This window comes from Carassius auratus, chromosome 4 (genome assembly GCF_003368295.1).
Source record: "Carassius auratus strain Wakin chromosome 4, ASM336829v1, whole genome shotgun sequence".
Classification (NCBI taxonomy): domain Eukaryota; kingdom Metazoa; phylum Chordata; class Actinopteri; order Cypriniformes; family Cyprinidae; genus Carassius; species Carassius auratus.
Genome location: NC_039246.1, coordinates 22,106,950 through 22,126,574, shown reverse-complemented (window position 1 = coordinate 22,126,574; position 19,625 = coordinate 22,106,950). Strand labels below are relative to the sequence as shown.

General features: G+C 35.8%; 2 protein-coding genes across 2 annotated transcripts; both read left to right on the top strand.

Moving 5' to 3' along the window:
* The first annotated feature begins 3,554 nt into the window (after nucleotides 1-3,554).
* On the top strand, nucleotides 3,555-10,257 carry LOC113062777 (ATP-dependent DNA helicase Q1-like). Its single transcript, XM_026232747.1, has 16 exons — nucleotides 3,555-3,824; nucleotides 4,326-4,376; nucleotides 4,781-4,999; nucleotides 5,602-5,781; nucleotides 5,878-5,984; nucleotides 6,054-6,252; nucleotides 6,332-6,498; nucleotides 6,591-6,666; nucleotides 7,092-7,240; nucleotides 7,320-7,437; nucleotides 7,782-7,920; nucleotides 8,149-8,240; nucleotides 8,317-8,533; nucleotides 8,630-8,756; nucleotides 9,089-9,228; nucleotides 9,851-10,257. Exons 2-15 carry the CDS (start codon nucleotides 4,361-4,363, stop codon nucleotides 9,203-9,205), a joined length of 1,923 nt encoding a protein of 640 aa, XP_026088532.1. The 5' UTR covers nucleotides 3,555-3,824; nucleotides 4,326-4,360; the 3' UTR covers nucleotides 9,206-9,228; nucleotides 9,851-10,257.
* A 1,258-nt stretch (nucleotides 10,258-11,515) lies between these two features.
* On the top strand, nucleotides 11,516-19,420 carry itfg2 (integrin alpha FG-GAP repeat containing 2). Its single transcript, XM_026232733.1, has 12 exons — nucleotides 11,516-11,726; nucleotides 11,862-11,957; nucleotides 12,042-12,083; nucleotides 13,039-13,213; nucleotides 13,298-13,437; nucleotides 13,514-13,662; nucleotides 13,761-13,855; nucleotides 14,668-14,721; nucleotides 15,040-15,131; nucleotides 15,309-15,426; nucleotides 17,611-17,784; nucleotides 19,287-19,420. Exons 1-12 carry the CDS (start codon nucleotides 11,631-11,633, stop codon nucleotides 19,364-19,366), a joined length of 1,311 nt encoding a protein of 436 aa, XP_026088518.1. The 5' UTR covers nucleotides 11,516-11,630; the 3' UTR covers nucleotides 19,367-19,420.
* Nucleotides 19,421-19,625: the final 205 nt, after the last annotated feature.

Genomic DNA, 19,625 nt, shown 5'->3' with positions numbered 1-19,625 from the left:
GTACAATAGCAGAGGAAGGGCCAGTGCAGATTCTTCAGCACCCCCGTGGACTCTGAGCCGAAGGCTGTGAGACAATCCACATTTGGAGCATGTGCAGAGGAGTTGTTCCTCATCCATCAGTCAAAACAGAGTTCTCTTTAATACACTCAGTGCCTCTCATAGTCTTCATCTCATTAAAGTGAGTTATGAATGCACAGATCTATTGTGTTTCTTATTAAGACATTATTACTGTTGTGAATGTTAGGTTTGTTCAAATCCCTAACCTTAAATGGCAAGTTTACCTCCCAAAAAGTTGTTTCAAACCTGAATGAGTTTTTTTTTTTTTTTTTTTTTTTAACTTCTTTTAGGTACTAAAGAATATATTTTGAAAAATGTTAGTAACCAAACAGTTAACAGTTGCCATTGACTTCCATATTTTGGGGAATGGGGGGGGGGGGGGGGTAATCTACTATAGAAGTCAATGGCTACCATCAACTGTTTAGTTACCAAGTTCCTTCAAAATACCTACTTTTGTGTTCAACAAAAGAAAGAAATGCATACAGGTTTGGAACAACTTGAGGGTGAGTAAATAATGATAGAATTAAAAATTTTTGGGTGAGCTATCCCTTCAACTATTACATTATTGTCCTTTGGTCAAATAGCAAATAGCAGACAGCTATCTTTACTGTAACTTTTGATCAACTTAATGCATCCTCGCTGAATGCAAGTATTTAAAAAATAAAACTTTTCAACAGTAATGTATTTGTCATAATGTATAACATGACCTTATCTTGCCATGCATATCAGTTTATCTTTTCAGTTTATGTTACAGTTTATCGGTTTCTTTTGCCTCAGATAATCGTTAAATGGCTAATTTTCAATTAAAACACACATAATGAGCTATAAATAAATAAATAAAATAGTACATTTAAACATGTAAATGCTGAATTTTCAGGAACTCTATCTAAGCTTAGTAAATAAATGTATGAATGCAGCAAGCACTTGATAAAAAAAAAAAAAACCTGCATAAACTAACTCAGGGATAGATTTTCCTTTCAGGTGTATTTAAAGCCTGTAAAACTGGTTTAATCTTTCAATGTACTGCACTGTCATTGAGAGTAAAGCTTCAATTCAGCGCGCCAATGACAATTCATTTCATTTTTCATTTAACGTTGCGGTTCAGATCATTAGAAGGGTTTTTTTTTTTCTTTTTCCAAAGCAATGCTTAAATGTCATGGAGCACATCTGCTAGGGCCAAGAACTTGTGAGAACAGATCCTCTGTGTTGGACCTTCATTGCTGTTCTCAATGCTGTTGTACATTCAGACGCCTCAACTATAGAAACGCGATTGTCTGTCATTAATGACTTTTGATTACACTGAACCCGAAAGTATACAGTATTTAATGGAAAAATAAGTGTCGCATTGACTGTATGTAACAGCTGGGCCTTGAGCTGAAAACACTGAAGTGGCCAGACAGGGATTCAGGGAACTTAGTCTCTCAAAGAAAAGCATATTGCCGAAGTTTTATTAAAGGGCTGCCCTTTAAAGCCTGTTTGAAGCAAGGAACTTGCTTTGTTCAGTTTCTGGCTTGTGAAAATGTCTTTAAGGCATTTGTTGGATGCATATGGGGCACATCTTGCCTGAATCTTCAGTGCTTCTGAAAGCAGGTAATCTGGCCCAGAGTGCTTCTACAGGAAAGACAAGCATTACTGTAACGCTTGAAACATGGAAACATTAAACAAGCAATAATGAACGGTCAGATATGAAATCACATCTTATACCTTCTGCTTGATATAAATGTATAAAAAATGCAAGCCAGTTCCCACATGAGAGTAAAGTAATAGTCCAAAAAACAAAACAAAAAATCACCTAAACTTACTCAGCCTCAGCCCATCCAAAATTCAGATGAGTTTGTTACATTATTAGAACAGATTTAGAGAACTTTAGTATCACATCACTTCACCAACAGATACTCTGCAGTGAATGGGTGCCATCAGAATGAGAATTGAAAACAGCTGATAAAAACATAACAGTGATCTACTAATAATCCACACAGCTCTTGTCCATCAATTAATCTCTTTAGAAGCAATAAAACTGATTGTAAGAAAGGTGCCACTTTTTGCTTTCTTCAGTGAAAAATACATCTTGTCCTCTCACAATAAAATCCACTGACATTTTTGTTTAGAACTGTTTTTGCTTGATCTGTTCATATTTCTCTACTGATTCAGACACAGATCACTTTTTTCTTCTCAAATCTGTTCCGATGAAGGAACCAATTTGTCTACTTCCTGGATGGCTCGAGGGTGAGGAAGTTTTGAGTGAATTTTCATTTTAGAGTAAACCATTCCTTTAGTAATCTACATATTTGTTTTATTATTTACATTTAATTAATATTCATTGCATTTTCGTGTAAGTGGTACAGGGAGAGGAAATATCCTATTAAAAGAGGGGTGGTAGGTAGACGTTGTTTAAAGAGGATACATTTTTCTCAGGGCCTATGGATCAGGATAGGCAAATGAAATTATTTCTTTGTTTATTGCAGCCTCTTGTGGAGATTGTTGTGATTGCATCTCAAACATTTTCATCAATATACTTGCATGTTTAAAACTACTATAGTCCAAATTAGTAAAAAATTATGGATAACATAATTGGAACGTATGTCTCCAGCAGTCCTGCAATACTATAGGATAGATGGAATGGAAGTTGGACAGATTAATTAATTGTGTTGTTAGTGAACCACTTTCTTTATTTAGCTCATTTTTCAAACTGTTTTAGCATTACCTAAACTGTTTTATGGGATTCTTAACATGTCTAAAAAAAATGCATTAACTCCCCCAAAACATTGAAATCATGCCTCATTATTTATTTATTTATTTTTATTATTATTATTTATTTTTTTTTTTTTGCTTTATACACATTTAATTTTTGTTTGACTTTTTTCTTGACACTGCTTGCTATACTATACAGTATACTTAAGCAGTTTTTTCTAGCTGAATGCTATTATGTATCACATTAAGCTTTTAGATACAAATTTAAACAGCAGGTAAAAGTTAATGATATGCACATTTGTAATGTATACAGAACATGTATTTTGTAGCAATGTGTTACATATACTGTAAACAAAAATTCATATTTGCATTTATGTCTGGCGGATTTTGAAAACTGAATGTATGATTTTGCATGTGATGACAATGTTTAAAAGTAGTGAAGAGTATCAGTCTCATCAGTTTTTATCAGCAAGTCATGTGCATTTGATTACTGTGCAAATTGTAGTTACTGCTTGTGTTTTTGGTTCAGAAACAACTAGATGTAGCAAGTTATTATTTTGAACTTGACACTTAAAGATGAGCATGACTTTCATTGGAAAAGGCAGTATCTGAGAGAATTCTGATGTATACCCACTGGACATAAACCAATTAAATAAATCAGTGAGCGTGTAATACGTGTTTTCAATAATTTATTGTCTACTGTCATTCACGACGCCATACACTGACTTTTATTTTGAAAAATAAAAATCCACTTCCTGGTCTCCTGTTTAACAGTGTGTATCATTTCTAATATGCATTCCTTTAAACCAATGTATGTACTAACGTTACCCACAATAAATATTCTTTGAAACGCATAATTGATTACATCTATAGCTTTGTGCTCGGACTACGGGAGGATTGTTTTTCCATTGCTTAAGACTCTTGTTTGGTCTGGACGCTTGTATTTCCAGTCTCGTGATTGGTCAGTAAAAGTTTCCCGGATAATGGTCGCGTGGGGCAACGAGGGAGGGTTTCATCTGAACCAGAGAAACGAGATCAAACAAGAGAAAGTGAAACAGACCCATGATCGCCCAGGGGTGAGTTACCAGAAATACGTTTTCATTCAAATGGCGTGTTATTAATAAATGTTGAACGTGACTCGTGTCGACACAACAGTGCATATGTCCATTGCTTGTGTAATGCGATTCTTACATCAATCAAAATCATCATATTAAAGATTGTGCATGAAAATGGCTGGCAGGACACATTGCTTTCAGTCTTAAATGGGTAACTTATTGATAAAAGATACTGTACTGTTGCAATAATGCATTTACTATGACAAAATGTTATAATGATTAGTGTTTTAGTCTTATATTCCGGTAAAACTATATCTGAACGTCTTTAAAACAGGCACATTTTATTTGAAAAGCTAAACTGCACAAAGCAAAACTCCTTGTTTTGTTAGTTTATGCTTATAAAGTAGAATGACACTTTTCCTGTGAAGAAAAATTAACTTGATTCATTACAGTTTCTCAAATCTTCTTCATGTATTTTTACTTACAAAGAAAGCAAAAATGCTGATTTATTGTCTCCAACAGTCATCCTCATCTGTGATATTGAAGAACTGCGTAAAATGGCGAATAATGTTGGTGAGTCTCTCTTGTATTCATTATGTACAATCTTGTTATTATACACACTTAGTAATTTGTGATTTAAATACAAAACATGATTATTATAGAATATATTTTTTAAGTGAAAAGTGTGCGTTTGAGGACATGAATGGGTCTGTCAGGATGTTTCCTAATGCTCCCTTGAAGAGCGAGGCAGGTAAACACTGGTGAGACTTCTATCATTATCATCTCTATCATCTCTCTGTGAAGCCCGGCTCATGTGAGAGACACAGGGAATTATTATGCAGCACTAGAACCTTGAATCTCAAGGGATTTGTGTGTTTTGTAGAAAATCAGTGCATGGAAAAGTTACACGCTCTCTAGTAAATGCGTACAGGCTTTTAGTTAGAGAATGAGACTCAAGAAAGTCCTGTTCTTCACAGATGATGCTCAAGCAGAACTGGACTCGGTGGAGGCAGAGTTGGAGATGGTGGAACTGCAGATCTCTGAGCTGCTGGAGAAACAGACGAAGCTGAACTCCCGGAAAAACAAACTCCTGCAGGTCCTGGAGGGAGCCTGCAGCTCGGCGCAGCCCTCTGGATCCAGCAAACCTCCCAAACCATCCTTCAGCAAACAGGACCTAAAGCACTATGAGGAGTCAGGTATCCCTCGCTCACAGTTGAAATGACTAGTATAGTGCTGTTCGCAATGCATTTTGTTTCAAAGCAGCAACAAAGTTGATTGTGGCAAAGAAGAAGCTTATGAGGAGTTCATTCAGAAACAATACATTAATATGATCAGACAGCAAAGGCATTTATAATATCGCAAAAGAGTTTTGTTTCAAATAAATGCTGTTCTTTTGAACTTTCTATTTTATCAAAGAAAAATAAAAAATAATAATATATTAATAATAATTAAAAAATAATCTCAGTTTCCACAAGAAAACCCTTGTTTTCAACATTGATGATAAGAAGAAACATTTCTTGAGCAGCAAAGCAGCATAATGGAATGATTTCTGAAGGTTTATTTGACATTGAAGACTTTTTAAATATTTAAATTGCTGTAATATTTCGCAATTGTATGGTTTTTATTGTGTTTTTGAACAAATAAAACGTTGGTGAGCATATGATACAGGAGTTGTTTTTTTTTAAACTTAAAAAAAAATCTTCTGCTTGTTCAAGTTGTGTGTTTTGTGTAATGAAGTTGAATACAGAAATATAAGGAGCAATCTCTGTAATTTTTATTTTTGCTGCTCTGTCTCCAGGTTTCTCATGGTCTGAAGAAGTGCAGGCGAAGCTGGCTAGCGTGTTCCAGCTCACCAAATTTCGCCCCCTGCAACGGACGGCCATAAATCTCAGCATGTCAGGGAAAGACCTTTTCCTGGTAATGCCCACTGGACGAGGAAAAAGCCTGTGTTACCAACTGCCAGCCCTCTGCTCTAAGGGTACATGCTCGCACACACATATTTAAATAAAGAATGAATTTTGAGTACTCTGATGTGAATTCCTGCGCATGTCTTTCATATGGTTGCATTTATCAGGTTATACATTAGTTATCGCCCCATTGGTGTCTCTAATGGAGGATCAGCTGATGTATCTGAAGTCCGTTAATGTCCCGGCAGTGACTCTCAATTCTTCCAGTACAAAGGTACAGTTGGTCGGATGTACTGGACAGATTTGAGACACATACGATGCTGATGTTCATGTTCATCTGCAGGAGGACTCTAAGCGTGTCTTGGCAGGGATGATAGATAAAAACAGCCCCTTCAAGTTGCTCTATGTAACCCCTGAGAAAATCGCCAAGAGCAAACTACTGATGTCCAAACTCGAAAAGGCCTACAACATGAGTCTGTTGGCACGCATCGCCGTTGATGAAGTTCACTGCTGCAGTCAGTGGGGGCATGACTTCCGACCAGGTGAGATTCTGTTTCACCCTGACTGGGTAAAAAGATCATGCCCCGTGATTGAATTTGTCATTTATTCCTTTTTTTTTAGATTACAAGCTTCTGGGTATCCTAAAGCGCCAGTTCCCTAAAGTCCCATTGGTCGGACTGACTGCCACAGCAACCAGCAGCGTCCTTAAAGATTGCCAGAAGATTCTGTGTGTTCAGGAACCCATCACTCTGACAGCACCGTTCAACAGACCAAACCTTTACTATGAGGTATGCTTATCTATTATTTCGCTCTTATCGCTGCTAGAAAACTGCAGAATAAGCCAATCGGATCCGAATGATTTGTCTTCTTACTTCTACAGGTTCGTTTTAAAGATAGCGACGACTGTACCGACCAAATTGCACAACTGATTAGAGAAAGATACAAAAACCAATCAGGTAACTCATTTTAATTGCTACAGGAGTCAATTTCCCTTCACACCAAGAACCATAATCATAAAGTTTTAAGAATTGTTCTACTCTTGAGAGACTAGGGATGTCCACTTCACCGATATATTGATAAACACACAGAGGAACAATATCATTGGAATCACTTTCTGACTGAATTCTTCCAGCTGATGAACAATGAAAATCATTGACTGCCAATCAGAATGCAGTTGCCTTTAAAGGGCTTTTAGAGTGCCAGACAACACAACAGCAGCGTGCAGCCATAATAAACAAAGTTGCCATGTATTGGTATTGATACTTGCATAGTTATTGTTCTTGGAGTGAACGGGCTGTTATGCTCTCCACATGTCACAATTTCTTCAGTATGTATTTGAAAACCACTTAATCAAAATGCACAATATATGTTATATTTGCAGGAATCGTGTATGTGTTCTCCCAGAAGGATGCAGAAGCCGTGGCTACAGACCTGCAGAAGAGAAACATTCTTGCTCAGCCATACCACGCCAACATGGAGCCTTCAGACAAGTCTCTGGTGCATCAGCGGTGGTCCTCCAAGAAGATCCAGGTTGCACCTGCAGAGCTACTGTTGTTGTTGCCTGTTTTTGTAATTGCCCTCCTGTAATGTAATGTTTGTGTCTGTGTAGGTGGTCGTTGCCACTGTGGCTTTTGGGATGGGCATTGACAAGGCAGATGTTCGATTTGTTATCCATCACACCATCAGCAAATCTATCGAAAATTACTATCAGGAGAGTGGACGTGCAGGTAGGCAACAATACATCCACACATGTTCTATTTCTTTTTTCCCTTTTTGTAATTTTTTAAAAATAAAACTGACATCATTTGGTGCCAGACTTTTCCAGTCATTTTGTCCTTTTAATCTCTGCCCCTTTCTTGCATTCAGCAACTGATGGATAGAACAAGTCCTATGTTTTAAAACAAAATTCAATAATCTGTTTAACTCTGAAACAGTATGCTGGTATAATCTGTTATATATGCTGCTATGGCGGAAGAAAGTATTTCCATTAACATTAACATTATAATCCAAAAGTAATGTTTGTACTTTATTCATTAATTAATCATTCACTTCATATTTTTTTTTATTTCAGGAAGGGATGATGGCTCGGCAGACTGTATTGTATTCTTCGGGTTTGCAGACATCTTTAGAATAAGCAGTATGGTTGTGATGGAGAACACTGGGCAGCAGAAGCTACAGAATATGGTGGCATATTGTCAAAATGTGGACCGGTGAGTCAAAATACACAGAATATGTAGGATACCACTGTTGTGTTGGTTTCTGAAACAAAGGACTCATATACTAAGCAATTTTTCATGAAATCCATCAACTATCATCAGACTGGCTAGACTGAAAATCAGTGCAAAACTCCAGACTTTATAATATTTCAACTTCATGTGGCCTGTTTATTTTAGGGTTGTGTATTTGTATATAAGATATGACTCTCGTGTAAAATATAGGTGCCGGCGTGCTATGATGGCTGTTCATTTTGATGAAGTTTGGGATGATGATGAGTGCAACCAAATGTGTGATGTTTGTCGACACGGCAATGGTAAGAGTCTCTCACACTTTTTACCAACCGGGTGTCAATCGGGTATGGTTTGATTTATTTATTTGTATTTTTTTAGAGTACATCACAATGGACATCACCAAACAAGCTCGAGACGTTGTCACCATAGTAGAAATGGCCAGCTCTGTGGATGAAAAGTTGACCCCTCTGAAAGTCTGTGATGCTTGGTTGGGAAAAGGGCCTGCCAAGCATCGCAAAACGATAAAGGTCACGTCACTGTCACGCTTGGAAGTGGAGTCCATTATCATCCACCTTTTGTTGCATGGCTACTTTAGGTATTTTCAGACCGGCTTAATGGCTTAAGTATAATTATATTAGGTACTTTGTCCTTTTAGTTTAGTTCTTTAACTTTGTTCTCTTTCATTCACAAGTGAGGACTTTAGCTTCACTCCCTACACAACCCACTTCTACTTAAAGCTGGGCCGTAAGGCAGCTCTCCTGAAGAATGAGAATCACTCCATCACTATGAAGATGAGGAGAATGATGTCACAAGCTACTGTAAGTCAGTCAATAAATTCAGCAGAAGATTTCATGTGCAAGCAGTCCTGTTTTTCCATAGATTCAGGCACATTTCTAGATTAAAATTGTTGTATGAGTGCCAACACTTTCCTGAACTTCTTTCAATAGTGACAACTGGCCAGATTCAATAAACAAAATCCTTGATTCTTTTCTTTGTTGCAGTTGTGCTACTTGGTAATACAAATATTTATTGTGTTTGCTCAATTTTAACTGAACATCTCTTGTGTTCCTACAGTTTCTAGTTCCAAATGTTTTCATATGACTTTTTATAGTGCCCACGACAGGTAACGAGCTGTTGTGCCGCCCCACAGGTAAAGAAAGTGTCAGAAAGTGCTGGGGAGAAAAGTAGTGCCAAAGTAGAGGGAAAGAGACCAGCTGACAGTGACGGCAAAAAATCAGTGGCCAAGAAAGTCAAGACTCTTCCCTAGTTCTTAAGGAGAAGAACCAAAAAGTACAGTTAATTTATTCCATATTCACAGAACAAAAGCATGTTAACATTGCCAAATAAACACTCCGGAATGTAAAGAGGGAAACATCTACCACTTTCTTTTTTCTTGCTTGTGCTTGTGTTTATGATAGTCACCTAATATGATTTTTATTGCATCCACATCAAACTTCACATATTATTTAAATATGCTTAGTCTATTCCATGGTGTTTTTTATTTGCATGTTGTGTTCTAGACAAAATGAACATTACAATTGGAACTAACAATCTTAAAGGGATAATTCACAAAAAAAAAAATGTCATCATTTACTCACCCTTAAATTGTTCCAAACCTGTATAACTTTCTTCTGCTGAATACGAATAAAGATATTTTGAAGAAGTTAATGGAAACCATTGACTTCCATACTGGGAAGAAAAAAAATACTATGGAAGTTGATGGCTTCTGCCAACTGTTGGGAAAGTGAGTTTGGGACAAGTTAAGGGCGAGTATATAATGACAAAAAGTTTTGGGTTAGCGGTCTCTTTAATGCTTTTTTGCATGTGTCATTAATCTCCTCTCTAGCTTTGCATTTCTCTTAATGACAGCTCTACTAATAATACAAACAAGTAATTTCTTCTCTTTTCTTAGGTTGAGACACAAGAGCAAGTCGAGACAGCCTTGATCGATGTGTCCAACGTGGCCATTCAGATGCATAACAAACCTAAAATCAGTAAAAATCAATGCTTCGGAAGCAACTGTGTATGTAAAGCCAACTTCAGTATTTGAGATTGATGTTGAGGTCAATCTTGTAGAAGAACAGAATTGTTAAAGTGAAGAAGAGAAAGGCCTTAAAAACTACCCTGCACAGCAATCTTCATCACTGAAAAGGAGGCAGTAAGATCCGTTAACTCAGAACTGTGCTGTTAATGCTGACCAGGCGAAGGCGGATCTGGTTAGCACACCTTCTGAGATCTCTATCATCTCTGCAGCTGCTGTGGAGGAGCTACACCATCTGCACAGTTACTATAGCAAGCAGTTGAGACGAATCAACTACATTTCCCATGAGCACTTGCAAAGCTCCCAGCCTGAGATGCTGAGATGTATGAGAGAGCCCTTCAAAACCCTCCGTTTCCCATCGAGGACGACCATAGCCAGAGGTGCCAAGAATTTATGGACTCATGTTAGTATGAGGAGGAAGCTCATACAGTGAATTATGTTTCCTTTCTGATCTCTGTTGCATTTTATTTTGTAGTTTGAAGATAATTTTGGGGGGAAATAAACTTTAGTTGGTTTTGACAAAAAACACTTCTAGCCATGTTATTTAAGTAATTTTTGATGAAAAAACAGCCCATTGTAACTGCTATAGTGATAATTACAAAGACTAAACTTAGTCTCTGAAAGGTGATAATTACAATTTTACCCTTATAATTTGCATATTTCAAAGAACCATGAATGGGGGTTGAATTTTACTTCATTAAACTTGATTGCTTAGGATTTTAGAGACAATGTTGCAGTAATTAAATAAATATATATCAATAGTCTACATTTTTACAGTCAGTACTTAATGTTGGGAACATGGCAAAATAGTACATTTATATTGCAAACCTTCCTTAAATGTCACTTGTATCATTTTTGACATAGTATATTCAATTACATATGTACAACTGACCAAAAGAAAATAAATCACAGGAAAATATTTTAAACAAATATGACTTGTTTTTGTTTCATGGTTGTTGCTTATTTTTGTCAGCAATGCATTTAATGGCAGTTATGCCACTTGATGTCTAATACTGTGAAAGCAGTTTCGAAATGCCATTTACTGCAGTTATTGTGAGTAAATGTTAATGAAATTGCACATTTTTGAACATGCACTATTGTTCAAGTTTGGGATTGGTAAAATTTACAGTGTTTTAGAAAGAAGTCCAAAGCTTAGCTTAAGTTATTTACTCAAAAATACAATAAAACGATTTATAATGTGAAATATTATAAATTAAATTATCCATTTGTATTTAATTTATTAACTAATTTTCTTCAGCAGCCATTATTACAAGTCATTTAAATATGCTGATTTTAGTGCTCATTTATTATTATTATCAATGCTGAATACAGCAGTGCTGCTTAATATTCTCATTTATTTATTTTCAGGCATACGTGCTAGATTTTTTCAGGACTCTATGGTAAATAGAATTTTCAAAAGAACAACATTTGTTTGAAATTTAAATAATTTATAAGATTATAAAGAAGACCGTCACAATTATTTAATTCACACACTCGGGGTCAGGTCACAGACAAGGGCTTTTATTTTGAAATGAAGCACGGTCATGTGCATTTGTTTGTACTGGAGGGGAAGTGCAGCTGAAATATGATTTGTCTCATAGAAGTGCTTGTTTAATATATTCTAATCGTTAGTGTGCAGCGCTGAAAGGCCATGCGCTCGGTCAGTTATGTGCAGCGCGTGAGTTTAGACTTCACCGGAACAATCTTTCCTCACGCCATCTGTCTCGGAGATGCAGATAACGACTCCGTAAGTCCCAAGTGTGTGCGAGTGTGTGATAGATGACTCCGTTTATCATCATAATTACCAGGTGTCTGTCAACTAACTATTGATATTTGTTAAAATAGCTTACATTTTTGAGGTTAATGGTGTTGTTTTCTGCAGTTGAATGAGCTGGTGGTAGGAGACAGTAGTGGGAAGCTGTACATTTATAAAAACGATGACAGTAAGCCCTGGATGACGCGAACATGTGTGGGCATGGTGAGGAGCAAGACCTTACAGCTGGTACTTTATGAATAATGAATGATTTGATTTAAAAAATAAAAAATGTTGTTTTATTCCTAGTTAACGTGTGTAGGAGTGGGAGATGTTTGCAACAAAGGAAGGGTAAGATTCTCTCTCTCTCTCTCTCTCTCTCTCTCTCTCTTTTTACCTTTACCAAAAATAAATAAATAAATACCAATCGTGGTACCATGGTATAATGATGTTTTAGATGTTATTGGTCAGTGAATACTGTATTAATCCTGGGAGATTGTGGGAGATATGCTTCTTGTAGATAATTAGTGAATCTGCATATAAACAGCCTTTTAATTAATAGGGTAGAATAATCATGGCTGATAGTAAGACATGCAAATGAAAACCAAACTGGAAGCAAGAACAGCTGTTACTTCTTGTCCACTGGTTAATGAAAACAAGGATATAGCAAAATTGTCCCTTCACAGATTTAGGAGCCAGTTTTAGTCTAAAGTACTTTGTGAAATACTCTTAGAGCAAAAGTTTAGGAGTCCTAAATTTAGGACTGACACGCCCATTATTTTTAAATTTTTCTTCTAAATCAGTGAGTTATGAGCTACTTTTAGCCTTAAGAGGTGCGGATTCCTTTTCTTCATGTTTCACTAGTGAATCTATGCATCTAATAAATATACAATAATAATCATCATCATCAAAAATCATCTTAAATCTGTGGTATGATTGATTGTATATAATTCACAAATGTCATATATATGTGTATATATATATGTGTATATACATACACATACATATATGTGTGTGTATATATAATATGAATGCATTAAATCATATCAAAATTATTAATTTATTGTATTATTTATGAAATAATAAAATATTAATATAATAATATTAAATATATGTATTGTATTAATGCATTTTATTAATTCATTAATTTAGGTATTTGTCTTTATTTATTTCAATTTTTGGCTTGGCGGTCTAGCTTCACCATTTATAATAGTTCTACATTTAGAAAATGCCATTGTACATTTTTGCTAGTGTTCTTTTGTTTTAAATAGAAAAAAAGTCACTCTTTCACATTTGTGCATGGCAGAACTTTGTTGTGGCGGTGGGTGCGGAGGGCTGGTTTCACCTGTTTGATATCAGCGCTGCTGCAGCCAAGGCAGACTCCTCTAGTCAGCAGGACGGTTCGCTCGGGGACGAGCAGAAGCCCAGTTACACCCAGCACATCCCCGCTAATACCAAAGTGATGCTCATCAGTGATATCGGTGGGGAGTTTGCGTATGACATACTCAAAAATTTCTAAACCTTTTTAATTCATGCAAATATTGAAGTGTTTGTGCACTTATAAGACGGAGACGGGCGCTGTGAGCTTGTCGTTGGCTACACGGACCGGGTGGTGCGGGCGTTCAGGTGGGAGGAACCCTCTGATGCTACAGACTTGAGCTCTGGTCAGCTGGTCTTACTGAAGAAATGGCTTCTGGAGGGTCAGGTACTGTTTTAGATGCATTAAACTTAATGTGAACACCACATCAAATGACTACAGCCTTTTTATCTGCTTTGACCAGGTTGACAGTCTCTCAGTTAACCCGAGTCCAGAAGGTCTTCCTGAACTAATGGTGTCTCAGCCCGGCTGTGGCTATGCGATTCTGATGTGCTCTTGGACACAAGAGGGCGCTGCAGGACCTGGGGATGAAAACACAGCAACTCCCAGCAGGTGAGAAGACCACAATGAGGGTTAATGTTCTAGTAGTGCTATATAATTCAGAGCAGAACTGACTTTTGGAATAACTCCACTTGTGTATGTGTAAACAGGGAGGGTCCTTCCAGAGATGTCGTCCTTCATCTTACCAGTGGACGCATCCATAACAAGAACGTGTCCACTCATTTGATAGGCAGCATCCGCAGAGGTACTGAGAAAGCATGCTGTCATACATTTAGATTGCAAAAACTTTAGAATAAAATATTCAGATAAAATAATAAGATTAAGAAGCTAGTAGAAAATTAAACATTTAAAGACTGTCACGAATAGGGATTCATTGGACACATATTGGTACCATGATGGCTATTGAAATCAGAGATTGTTTAAGATTCGTTTTATTAGTCATTGTTTGATGTGTGATTGTGCATGCTAATTTCCCCCTTTTTTAGATTAACTTTGCTGTCATCTAACACTTAACATTTAATTAGCAAATCTCAAAATGAATATCCATTTTCATTCTGTACATTACAATGTTGTTATGCTTAAATTCACTTGTAGCATTAAAAACTATTTATCTTAGCTTTTCCTGTTATTTTCAATTTACTTAATTTTGAATAATGGCCACATTTATTGCTTAACTAATGGTTACATGAAAATAATAAAATGTTTTTTATAAAAAAATTTTTTTAGTTTGTTTTATACTCATTTATATTATATAAAATATTTATTTTGATTTAAAATTATTTTTTAGAAAACATTTTGTGTATTTAATATATTTCTAATTTGTTAATTATTTTAAATAATTGTATATATCATCACTATTTGTAGAATTAAATAAATAACTAAAAAAAACAAAATTATATAATTTTTTCAAAATGAAGTATGAAATTGGTTATATAATGTATTTAAATTAAGATGTATTTTAGACATTATTTATTTTAACATTGGTCCATCGCTAATCACATATAATTGTCACAGTTTCAGCAAACCTAATGAAGGATCTTATTTTACTTTCTGTAGGTTCTAAGGATGATTCATCTAAAGGCGGCTTGTTTGCTCTGTGCACTCTTGACGGTGAGTCCACCAGTTCATGTCAAGGGTTATTCAGTGTGGGGTGAACATGAGCCCACTGTGACAGACCAAAGGACACCTGTGTTTTTGGTCACTCTGGGCTCAGGTGTGTATGAATGAAGATTGCCTTTTTACTCTAAAAGTGTAGTCTTGTTCCTCACGTCTTTCTCCATAGCCACTCAGTTACAAAGTACACACTCAACGCAACAACAAAATGTTATTTTAGTTTAGGCGGCAGTGGATTGATGCTATTGATTGGTTAGCTGTTGTTGTTTTTCATTAGCTGTTGTGGTTGTTTTTGGTTGAACGGTGGTGTTTCAGGAACGCTGAAGCTCATGGACAGCTCTGAGAAGCTCTTGTGGTCTGTGCAGGTGGATCACCAGCTTTTTGCCCTCCAGAAGCTGGATGTCACTGTAAGTGTGATGATGGCACCAAATGTTAAAAACACTTAAAGTATATTTTTATATTTTTGCATTCTATAAAAAATATCAAACTGAGTTTCATCAGCAAAGAAACGATGCTAGAGCTTTTCCATGTTTTAAAAAGTTGCTCTGCCTAAAATGTTTTAAAGTTTTTGTGCATTTAAACAGGGTGATGGGAGAGAGGAAGTGGTGGCCTGTGCTTGGGACGGCCAAACTTACATCATCGATCATGCACGTATGGTGGTCCGCTTCCAGTTTGACGAGAATGTGAATGCATTCTGTGCTGGTGAGCTTCTCCTATGCTCTTTATCAGATTTAAACTTACCATATCCGTGATCATACTCGTCTTTAATCTGAGAATAATTGATAATAATTGAGCACCAAATCAGCACAGAATGATTTCTAAATGATCATGTGACTCTCATGTGAAGACAAATTGCTGCTGAAAATGACAAGAATAAATTACATTTTAAAATAAATTCAAATAGCAAAAACATTTATTTTACATTTGAATCATATTTTAAAATACTAATGTTTTACTGTATTTACAGTTAAATATAAGTTACTACTTTCAAAAATATTAAGTAAACTTAATTATAAAAATTGCATTACATTAATCGTTTAAAAAAAAAAAAAAGGGGTATTCATGTGAATGTACTTAAATGTAATTAATATATTTCTATAAAAACTGCATAATGTGACTAATGCTTAAAGTTAAGGACAGAAAGACTATTTCTCTTTATATAAATATATATGAATAAAGAGCCTGCAGGCTGGAAAATAAAACTAGTTTTTTTTCTGTACCTTTCTTTCACTTCTGCTTGCACCTTCCTGTTCTTTTTATCAACTTTTCCACTCTCTCTTTTTGTTGTTGTATTGCACATCGCTGATGTATTGAACTTGTTGCATTAAGAGGATTAAATTGATGGAGAGATGTGATGTGCACAAAAGCATCATGCCTTGTATTCACGTTGACATTGAAAAAAGGCACTGACTCATGTACAACAAAGCCTCGCACCGTACGGATAGTGTTTTATCAGCTCATACACCTGTGTCTTCATTGTCGTCTTGTGAAAATGCAGAAAGCAAATGTGGAGGCAGTGTGCGCTCATTAAAATTCAGTCCCAGTCTCTGGGAGTCTGTATGATAGGAACGACGAGGAGAGGTCTCTCCAGAGAAAAACACATTCTAATGCTAAACCGATCAGACGGCATGTGAAACGTTCTGTGGCCTTGTCCATACAACCCCAGTGAAACCCTGATTGGTCATTTCCATCTAAAAGTGTAAACAAAAATGCTGAGGTTTAGGCATTCATTCAAGCTTATCAGCTCGAAACGTGTTGATCGATGTTTTTATATTAGCAGGTATAGTAAACAGAGTTTTTGCATAAATTTACATATTTGATCCTATGTTTTTTAGTCCAATTTAAACATTAAGCAACAGGTGTTAATTCAAATAGCTATCAGTGTCTACCACATGACCATGTTCTTGTTATACTGCTGTATCTTGGTGGTTTTTAAACCATAAAACCTATTTCTGGTAAGCAACATAACCTTTATATTTATTTATCTTCGTTTATTTGTAGGCAGTAAAGAAAAAGGATACATTTTTGTTAAATGCGTATTTTATTTTGAATGTGAAATATTTAAAAAAAATTGAATTTATCTATCGATCTAAACAAATATTTTAATATTGTGTATTTTAGCATTGCTGAAATGCTGTATTGACCAATTACAATCCAAGACAGGAGATATCTGTATTTTAAAATCAGTTATATTGAAATGCCTAGTTATTTGCTATTATTGTCTTAATCATTATTATTTTACTTACTGTTTGATTATACCAGTTTTTTAACGTTAATATAAACTTATTATAATAAATGTAATTTAATATGATAACTTAATTATTATTATTTGCAATAAAATATTATATATATATGTGTGTGTGTGTAAAAATGTACAATTATATTTTAATATTAAGAAGAATATTAGATTATAATTAGTTTTTATTAAATGTAAGTTATTTTAACACTACAATTTTGTATTTTTGACATTTAGTAATATAGGGCCGTATCTACTAACAGCTAGCATCAGAGCAAAGACATTGTTATTTTTGCGACTGACATTGTTTCATATGCATTTGTAGGAGTTTTCTTTTCAAACACATTATTTATGGTGGTTTGTAGTAGTCAATTTACTAGTATTTGTTCCATTATTTAACACCCAAAAAAGCTTGTATTAACTGATTTTATGCTCAACATGAATGGGATAGTTGCTCATTTGGTCTTGGTAGATTGCATTGGTCATTATGGAAATGATCCGGCTGCGTCTGTGTTCTTTAATTTGTGAATTCTCTTTAGATCACCTGTAGAACTTTCCATTTTTATGACTCCCATTTATTTATTTACTTACTTATTCTAGTCTTTAATGTAATATGTTGTCTTTAATCATGCATTAAATTTCTCTATTAGGCCAGTATGCATGTAAAGATGGGAGGAACAGCCCCTGCCTGGTCTACGTGAGCTTTAACCATAAGATCTATGTGTACTGGAGAGTGGAGCTGGAGAGGATGGAGCCCACCAACCTGCTGAGTGTGCTGGAAGAGAGACCCGAGTATTCAGACCTGCTTCACAGACTGGGAGTGGGTGAGTGGACATCTGTCAGTGTGTGTGTGTGTGTGTTTGTGTGTGTGTGATTGTAGTTTCTAACATCAATCACAATCACCATCTGGAGGAGCTGATGAAAATAGGTTGTATAACCGAAATCAAGTTTCTGAATACATTTACAATTGTAAAAAATCAGAATTGTGGGGAGTAATCAAACATCTACAAAGCGCATGCCATTACATAGTTATGAAACACATGCATTTTAGTGTTGAGACTATGACCGATAATGGTTAAGAGAGATTATATTCTGAATCGATACTAATTTTGCTTTGAACTCTAGTCTAGAATTTTACTGTGCAAACTGGCATAGAAAAAGATCTCTGGTGTAAAAAAATAACCCTGCACCAATGTCCTTCTTCTGAAAGTGTTTAAGTGCGGATTCCACCGCAAAGGCTTAAGAGGCTCTTGAACTCTTGTTCTTGTGCCACATCATTTCAATTCCTTGAGACGCGGCACACTTTGCCTTAGTATTGGAAAGCGTTTGACTGGGCCGAAGGGGGTCAGGTTATTCTGCTCAGTTAGACTCCTGCCACATGCACAGTTGTTAATGAAAAGCCAGCTTGACTTCCTGGGGCCACTGTTAATTATTCATCTTCTGAGTCTGATGTGCTCCCACAACGTGATTTTCAAAGCGTTATTAGCTTACCGTGCCACAGGACGCAGCAGCTCTGAACGCCTGCAGGTGAGAGGAGTCACGAAAGATGGAGAAGTGCAGATGGGAGACGATTCGTGATGATTGTAGGATAAACTGTAGGTGGAGATACATGCCAAACATAAGATCAATGTGTTTACCAATAAAATGTAATATGTAGAGTTGCAATGGGATGGAAACTTTCCAAAAAGTCTCAAAAAATCCTGAAATATTTCCAAAAACCCTAGTAATATGTTAGATTTAGTCTTTTATCCTTTTTTCTATTCTACTATGTTATATTATTTATACTTCCAGTCAATTTTAGAATGTTTAACAGATGTGTTTTTCTGTTTCCATGCAGCTTTTTATTTCTAGGTTAATTACTGACTTATTGATTCCCAGAGGGAACATTTAAAAATTAGGGGTTTGTCTAATATTAAGTAGCAGTAAATTGGAAAGTTTGTTTTAGTCGAATTTTACTGAATCTGTAAAATAACTATTTTATGCAAATGTATTCAAAGGGATATTTTGAGAAAGCATTAGGAGGCATGAATTAGAATTAAGGCTTTTAGTACCTCTGATGAATGTTCCTCGTGGCATTTCCAAAATATCTTCGATGAGTCTAAAATGGATTCTGACAACAAAAAGGGCTCAGTTCGTGCCCATTTTTTACATTTATAATTACTACACGCAGTGCTTTTGGCACATTCCTATTCATAACACACCCACATACACACATACAGACTTGAAATATGCTTTGGTTTGTATCAACACCATTTTCAGTGTTTTGCTTCTGAGACACATCACCAAATGAGCATAATCTGGGTTTGTGTGTCTCTGCACCTTACAGATATCAGTGATACAGTAGCGGTTCGGAAACTCATTGGAGACGTGCTCTACGGGAACATAGCGAAAGACGACACAGAATGAATCACGACTCTTCATTTCTGTAAATAGAATTAATAAAAGTACATCAGGATATTTCCTCTGTGTCTATGTCTGTCATTTGCTACTAATGCTTTTCAGTTCATTCTTCTGTCACCGTTTCCTCTCATTATTATTATTAAAAATGTTTATATCTTTAACATAATATGCCTTATTATTTTTTTTGTGAAAAGGAAGTGGCATCATGATGGCAAAACAACATCCGTACTAGCAATAGATTGAATCTTTGTTGTTTTGTGTTAAT

Excerpts from the sequence above, each read along its gene's own strand:
- itfg2 (XM_026232733.1), top strand. The coding sequence starts at position 11,631 with ATGCGCTCGGTCAGTTATGTGCAGCGCGTGAGTTTAGACTTCACCGGA. Across the intron at positions 12,084-13,038 it reads ATGTTTGCAACAAAGGAAGG|AACTTTGTTGTGGCGGTGGG; the intron begins GTAAGATTCTCT and ends TGTGCATGGCAG. Across the intron at positions 15,427-17,610 it reads TGTGAATGCATTCTGTGCTG|GCCAGTATGCATGTAAAGAT; the intron begins GTGAGCTTCTCC and ends TTTCTCTATTAG.
- LOC113062777 (XM_026232747.1), top strand. Across the intron at positions 6,499-6,590 it reads GACCAAACCTTTACTATGAG|GTTCGTTTTAAAGATAGCGA; the intron begins GTATGCTTATCT and ends TTACTTCTACAG. Across the intron at positions 7,438-7,781 it reads TCAGGAGAGTGGACGTGCAG|GAAGGGATGATGGCTCGGCA; the intron begins GTAGGCAACAAT and ends TTTTTATTTCAG.